The sequence below is a fragment of the Danio rerio genome, chromosome 2 (assembly GCF_052040795.2).
Source record: "Danio rerio strain M-AB ecotype USA chromosome 2, GRCz13ab, whole genome shotgun sequence".
Taxonomy (NCBI): Eukaryota; Metazoa; Chordata; class Actinopteri; order Cypriniformes; family Danionidae; genus Danio; species Danio rerio.
Window position 1 is genome coordinate 34,863,015 of NC_141022.1, and position 7,859 is coordinate 34,870,873.

Genomic DNA, 7,859 nt, shown 5'->3' on the forward strand with positions numbered 1-7,859 from the left:
TGCTGTAGCCCATCTACCTCAAGGTTGGATGTGTTGTGCATTCAGAGATGCTCTTCTGCCTACCTCGGTTGTAGCGAGTGGTTATTTGAGTTACTTTTGCCTTTCTATCAGCTCGAACCAGTCTGGCCGTTTTGCTTTGACCTCTGGCTTCAACAAAGCATTTGCACCCACAGAACTGTCGCTCACGGGATATTTTCTTATATTTGGACCTTTCTCTGTAAACTCTAGAAATGGTTGTGTTTGAAAATCCCAGTAGAGCAGCATTTTCTGAAATACTCAGACCAACCCATCTGGCACCCGCTACCATGTCACGATCAAAGTCACTTAATTCACCTTTCTTCCCCATTCTGATGCTCGGCTTGAACTGCAGCAGGTCGTCTTGACCATGACTACATGCCTAAATGCATTAAGTTTCTGCCATATGATTGGTCGATTAGAAATTTGCATTAACGAGCAGTTGGACAGTTGTACCTAATAAAGTGGCAGATGAGTGTATATGATAATGACAAAATTAGACACTGTTTGCTTGCTGAATCTATTTTTACATCTTTAATGGCCTCCTTTTAACACTTTCCTTAGTAATCTAAGCTGGTGGGCCTAGTAATCACAAACTGATCTGATTATGAAGAGGCTGTCCTTTTTACCGTTTCATGTTGCACAGCACCTATAAGGCAGTTGTTGACTTATATTAGCCAGTTGTATTTTAACTGTGCTATTAGTTTATTTTAATGTTGTTTGCTGTGATGTCATCACAGGAGATGTTTGATGTCATCTTGGACGAGAACCAGCTGTCAGATGCCTGTGAACACATTGCTGATTACCTGGAGGCCTATTGGAGAGCCACACACCCTCCGGAAATGGAGCCTCCAAACCCCATGCTGGAGAAACTGGCAGAAAACACACTCCCCACCAGCCCCACACCTGCTAAGGTACTGGATGCTCATTTTTAGAAAAACACTGAGATTGAGCAAACACTGTACAGAGTCAGCAGATTTCTAGGAGAAAAGCAAACTAACTTTAATAAAACTCAACACCAAGGAAAGTGTTCAGGACTGTCCCATTTAAAAGTTTGAGGTTTGGAAGGTTCTATTTAATCAAAAATACAGTAGTTATTGTGAAATAGTATTACAATCTAAATTAAGTCAGAATTCCTTTTGTTATTATAAGGACAATATTTGAATATTATAATTATAGTTAATATGTTATAAACTTAATCTTTGTAGATACATAAAAGTGTTTTATTATTTTTATGATTGGTACTGTATGTTCAAAAGAACATAATTCATTACACAAATAAATCTTTTTGACATTGTAAGTGTCTACTTATTATACATTTTTATTTCCACCACATCTCCTATTATGTATTGTTTTTAATAGCATTCTGTGGTTGGAAATGACAATGTAACTTTGCTTTTGATATTAAATAGTGACTCTTTTGCTTAAACTCATTTTAAGACTCATTGCTAGCTTCATAAAAGCACTCAATAAAATAATCTTTCCATACTTTTCACATAATTTAACAATAACTGTTTGCTGCCCATTTTTCCATTCCATTTTTCTTAGAAATATTGCTTCACTGAAACAGTTTTTATCTTAGTAACCTAGTGTTTTCAAAACTTTTTTTTAAAGGTTTTGTCTTCTTATATAAGCAAGTCTTAAATTATGACTGCTTGGAAACATCTGCAGGCTCTATAAATTGTGGGTAGTGGTGTGTCATTTTGTGACCTTTTCAATTTCCTCCCCAACTCTTACTAAACTCTCTTGGACATTTAAAGAAGACTTGAACTTAAAGGACCTCTGGTAAGTGGGAAGATGGTGGTTCCTGAGGTAAAATACCTATAGTGTTAGTACCTACTAGTTTGTACTACTTCTTCATACCCATAGTATTAGCTATAATATATTAGATGTTGTAAATGAACCGTATAGTATGACAATAACCCATCTGTAGTGTAGCTTCATAAAAGGAATTACTTAGGGATTTGTGATAGTTGGTGTATTTAACGATTGGTGACTGGCTCTTTTATTTTGAACGTGGACAATATCCTTTCTATAGTAATCTTCAATTAGTCCACATTTTGTTCATTCTTAAGTAATACAGTACAGTAAAACAAAAAAGTAACCCTAAAATGTATTATTTTTTATAAGCCAAAAGAGATCGTTTGAGTATCAATATACATTTTATGCTAAAAATTAAAGATCATGTTCTATGATGACTTTGTTTGAATTTCTTCTCATAGTTCTAAAAAACTTCATATTGGATTTGTTACTTTGAACACCTTAAAGGCATTTTTCTTAATATTTAGCTTTTTTTTACTCTCAGATTCCAGATTTTCAAATATTTGTATCTCAGACGGTATTACCCGATTAATGGAAAGCTTATTTATTTAGCTTCCGTGCAATGACTTTTTTGAATTTTTTGGAATTCTGGCTTTATTTGGTGCAGCATGAATGTGTACCAAACAAATACAGTGTTGTTTTAACCAGTGCATGTGTGGAACCTAAAGGAAGAGTTCACCCCAAAATGAAAATCTACCTATTATTTACTCTCCGAAATCTACAAAAACAGAGAGTTTCAGCATACTTATTTTTCAGCCTCTTTCTGTTCTAAAATACACCAGAGCTAAAAGTGATAGTTCACCCAAAAATGAAAATGTATTCACTATTTACTCACCCACAAGTTTTTGTAAGCCTCATTGACACTACAAGTGACTTGCAGCGGTAAACCAACAAGCAACAAGCTCATTTTGCATGGAGAGTAAACGACTTCCGGCGACCTCCATCTACGCAAGCGACAGCAACCATTGGCAACCATAAATATACACACTAAATATCACATATGGACCCTAAGCATGCGTCAGTACTGCCGCCATATTGGTAAAGTGTAAAAGTCAATCAACCGCACTAGTCAAGACTGAAGCCAATTTGAATATGCTGAACTTTAGTAGTATGTAGTATCTAGCCAAAAAAGCATAAAGGCAGAAGATTTTCTTTTTTATGTTTTTGTGTTACGAATTGCTAAACAAGTACCGTTATTGATGATAATACAGTCTCTTACTGCACTGACCATAAGGTAAAGTAGCACCAACTCGCATTAAATATGAAGCTTATGCTACTTTAGTTTAATAAAATCAGCAAACAATGGAAATGAAATATGACAACAAGATGCTGCAGTGCCAGAAACTTGTATTATTGTCGACTAAGTGAACGAGTCGTCAATAACGGAAATTCATTCACAAACGAATCGCTCCCTCAATTGGAATTAGAAATTAGAGGGTCAATTTGAGGGAGTGTGTTTTAGGACATGGATTAGATCAAATTTAACAGGGAGGGAGGATAATACATTTCCATGCACTCGAACACATGCTCTTTGTGGGCAATGCCTGTGCGATCACTTATCCATTGATATAGAAAAATGATGTAAAATTCTACTTATCGTAATGCAAATATAAATATTTGTATACGGACCATCGGGAAAACTTCCGATCATATATATATATATATGTATACTCCACTGCACCTTGGCCCCACATTAATTTCAAAGAAGCGCTACCCTGTACTGAAATGGCGGCTCTATTGATGCATTCCTTCCAATAGACAACAATAGCGTAGGTGACATTTAATGTAAATATCTATGAGAATCCTTCAACTTTATGCAAACGAAGAGCAACTTTTTTTGAGAGACAGCCAATAGGAGCATCAGTAGAGCTCAAGTGATCATCTCTCAGCTTGCTCAGAGGCTGGTTGTATTCTCAGTGCTGTAGACCTACACAGACCAGTGTTTGCAGCAGGTCGCCACCCAGGAGTGCGTTTCTGAAAACCATTGTTAGCCAATTAAGGTTGCAAGTTCCGTCATTACAAACGTAGCTAGTTGATTTGGCATTTGTCAAATCCATCATTCCAACGAACATTCGCAAACTTCTGCGCTTGAAACTACACCTCTGGAGCTGTAGTTAGAAACATAGTTCCTTTCTGTGTTCTATTCACACTTAACCCCCCCAAAAACTAATAATGTTTTTTTTTTTCTAATGTGCGTAGTGTAAAACAATGTAATTTGCACAAAGAAATTATGGGGTTCTTCTCTAAAGAATTTGTTATCAACCCGTTTAGAGCATCATTATGGGTGTTTTACGTTATAACTAAAATGTTTCAAACGATGGGTTTGAGGAACACTCGTCACTACATCGTTCTTTTCCCAAATGATGAATCATACTATGATAGTTCAGCCTTGAGATACATTGTTGTTTGGGAAACTGCCCAGAGTGATAGGCAGCTACAAAGTTGCTGCTAGTGTGAATGAGGCATTATGAGTTTCTTCCACACAAAAAAAAAGATATTTTGAGGAAAGCTGAAAACCTGTAACCACTAAATTACATAGAAGGAAAAAACAACTATGAAAGTCAAGTCAGGTTTCTCTGAATATCTTCTTTAAGAAATAAACTAAATCAGGTTTGTTAAAAGTAAAGGGACAGTAAATAATGACAGAACTTCCATTTTTAGGTGAACTATCCCTTTAATAGACAGACCAGATTCAGCAAACCTCTGATTTTAATCTAACTGTCCTATATCCCATCCACAGGACGAACAGAAAAGCAAGAAAACGGCCGCCACCAAAAGAAAAGGATCTCTAGAGCACCAGCAGGAGCATCAGCCCCAAGCTCAGGAGACGAGAGAAGAGGAAGATGAGGAGGAAGAAGAGGAAGTGCAAGAGGAGGCTGAGGAGGAGGAGAGGCTTCTTCGCAGTGAGCCAAAGAGACACAGCCATCATCATCACCACCACCATCATCATCACAACCGCTCGGGCACCAGCCGACCGCCTGAGACCCAGAACAAACACCAGCAGCACATGCGCCAACCACAGCCTGCCGACATGGAGCTACTCCCCGCTAGAAACACTTCATACGCTTCAGAACCCCGGAGCAGGCGCATGATCCCTGGTGAAGGTGACCCGGACCAAACCGAGGTCTACCAAAACAGGACTACAACTCAAAGGGACCATAATCACCAACATCACAACCATCACCATCGCCATCACCACCACCGGCGCGGCACCACAGACGCTCAGCCAGAATATTCCCATCACGGGCAGCAGGATTATGAGCTGGAGCACAATGAGCACAACAGGCAACAGAGACCGCAAAGCCATCTGCGCTCGCACCATTACACTCATCCACACCACAATCACTACCACTACCAGCGGGACAGAGAGAGGGACAGGGGTGTGGAGACGGAGGAGTGGACTGAAGACATGTACATTCATCGCTGAGATGGACCTTGTTTTTAATGCTGCTATGTGAAATGCTGGCTACCGTGTACTCAGGACAACATGGTTTCTCTTTCTTTATTTGTTCTTCCCCTGCCTCTTTTCGGTCAACACACATTTGGAGTCGTTCATTTGTGTAATTCTGTGTTCATCTGGCATTATAGTGTACTTGTCTTGATCTCATGCCTGTGACTACCTTTTTGAAATGTTTTATTCGCATTTGATTCAGTTATGAGTATGTGCTTACATCTTTGCTCATTATTTCTCCTGTTTTTGATGGTCATACATAGTATATACACCTTTTGTGACACTGATATGCAAACTGTTCATGACAATTAACTGCTCGGTTCTTATCCACCTTTCTTTATTGCCCCTGAGAAAGATATCTAACATTTACATTCGTTTTCAAAAATTGCTCTTTGGAGGGACATCAATCTTTTGCTACTCCAGTAGGTCACAAAATATATGAGGTAATAATTTGTTGCAAAATGGTAATAACAAATAACCTTTACTGAGAGGCAGCCTTTGTAATTTGGAGGCCTTCCTCATTTCCGAAAACTTATATTAGTTTTTACAGCTTTATTATGTAATATATAAAGGGGTCATGAACTGGGAATTCCACAAATCTTTTCACATAAAAGACGTAGAACATTAAAATGTATTTCATAAGTTCACACTCACAGATATTTGACGGAGTAGAATATGCATATTTGGCGTGCTGTCCGGGGAGAAGACCCTGAGCTCGGGAAGACACCCTAACTCGTGTTATTCCCCTTATCAGGATGAAGACAGATAGGGTCCGAGCGCAGTGTCTAGCCTGGCTCCAGAATGCTCTCCCTCAGATTTAAGTAGGTATCTGGTTTAATAGTGTGGAGCTGGGGTGGTGGAGGGACCTGAGGTCAAGAGAAAACGGAGGTATGACGTTTTTGACTATTTATAGGGGTTTGGTCTTGAGCTGATTGGATAATAGAATGACTGTGTGTGATGAATTAGCCTCGTCAAAGACTGCTCCTCCTGAAATTTGTTTATAAAACACTTAGTATTATAAATCATTGCTGTTTTTGCCACACATGATCACCAGCAGAAGAACCTGAAGTGGTAGACTAAACCTGAAGTGGCATAATAAAAGCTTTGCTGCTTTCGTGACTTGTCTGTCTTTAGTAATTGCTTCATCCTAATTTTGCTTTGATGACTTTCACTCTGCTTCATACTACCCTTAAAATACATAAGCTCGTCCTTAAAAATGATCTCTGCAGGAGTCCCGTAGGATGTAATGAAGACCACAACTCTCATGATGCCACACAGAGTCTTTTCTGAAAAGGGTATATGCAGAGCTAGAGTTTCTTCCCAAACTGATAAATTTCCGGTAAACGGTAAATGTGATTTTTTTTTCAATTTTTATACGGTTCCTTTTACAACATCGATGCTGTAATTTAATTAAAATACAATCAGTTAAATAGACTTCAGCATTCATTTAGTTGCACAAAGCGAAAAACGAGATGAAAAGCCGTTTACACGCACGCGGCCACCAGGATTTGCAGGCTAGTGCAAAAGCTCCATTGAATATACTGGGGTAAAATAAATGTTCATATTTTAAAGACATGGCGGGGAAAGTTATGCTTCATGTACATTCAGAGACCCACTTTATATCGGATATCACTGAGCCAGTGAAGATTGTTTTTTTTAAAAAAGAAAACAGACCTTAAACGAGCCAATTTTGTAACGGCATACAGTTAACCGGAAGCGTTTGACCAAGGTTACTGAAAAAAAATAAAAGTCCTTCCGCATACTGTGTCTTTAAAGTTTTAGAATTTAAAATGTCTTAATCTAAAAACAGTTTATATTTAGGCCAACACGACTTGTTGTGGAATGTAGGCCTACATATTTATGATCTAATAATAATGCAGCTGGACTTCGTCTCTGTAGATCCACATCTGCTTTCCTCTTTAGCTCCGCCCACCGAGTTGCGCTTTCACAGGTAACGTTAGCGATGCAAACGCAGGTCTACGCAGAAATCAAAAGGTAAACGTTGTTCAGTGCCACAACATGTTCTTTTGTCTCCATACGAATACCAGTACAGCTGTAGGAAAGTGTGGATGACCTTTAATGAAACTAATATCCGCATCGCACTCAGTAGGCTATGTCCTTTTATCCTGAAATTGTTTACAAACTAGGCACAATTCGTCGCTGGATTTTCAGAAAGACTGACAGTTGGATGATTATGTGCAGGTTATATTGGACCTAATGTCACACCACAAAGATGTGAGCACAGCTGTTTTGTGTGTTTTTAGTATTGCTTTGTCTTTTACAGATGTAAGTTATACGTGTCAAACGATCTAATATTGTAACCTAAATCACAGGAGTCCATTTATTAAGGAAGCCCGCCAAACATACACGCTAAATTTTACTTAGATGAGCACAAAGCTCTTCTATTTAGGCTACTTTACCTTTTAAAAAAGTTTCTAAATGGGTTCATCTGTTAGCCAGTTACAGCAGTAGAATCAAAATAGCTGGAACAAAAAGCCTGCTGCTTCTAAATTATTTTTTGTATAGACATGTTGATAATGCGCCTAGTATTAAATTAATAGGGCAGTTCATG

At 38.3% G+C, this 7,859-nt stretch overlaps 2 protein-coding genes across 14 annotated transcripts in view; both read left to right on the plus strand.

Annotated features, from left to right (window-relative positions):
• cacnb2b (calcium voltage-gated channel auxiliary subunit beta 2b) overlaps window positions 1-6,406 on the plus strand; it is a 50,803-nt gene extending 44,397 nt beyond the window's left edge. For 3 of the 10 annotated variants that reach the window (XM_087239596.1, XM_087239598.1, XM_087239600.1), the window contains exons 12-14: window positions 756-929; window positions 1,776-1,800; window positions 4,577-6,406. In XM_087239596.1, coding sequence (XP_087095722.1) covers window positions 756-929; window positions 1,776-1,784 — 183 coding nt within the window. In that variant the 3' untranslated portion in view covers window positions 1,785-1,800; window positions 4,577-6,406. The remainder of the gene's footprint in view (window positions 1-755; window positions 930-1,775; window positions 1,801-4,576) is intronic. The other 7 variants (XM_087239597.1, XM_087239599.1, XM_087239601.1 and 4 more) reach the window with 4 other exon arrangements.
• Window positions 6,407-7,228: 822 nt separating this feature from the next.
• si:ch211-106h4.4 overlaps window positions 7,229-7,859 on the plus strand; it is a 92,815-nt gene continuing 92,184 nt past the window's right edge. For all 4 annotated transcript variants that reach the window (XM_087240998.1, XM_087240999.1, XM_087240996.1 and 1 more), the window contains exon 1: window positions 7,229-7,282. The gene's annotated coding sequence lies outside the window, so the exon portion shown is untranslated. The remainder of the gene's footprint in view (window positions 7,283-7,859) is intronic.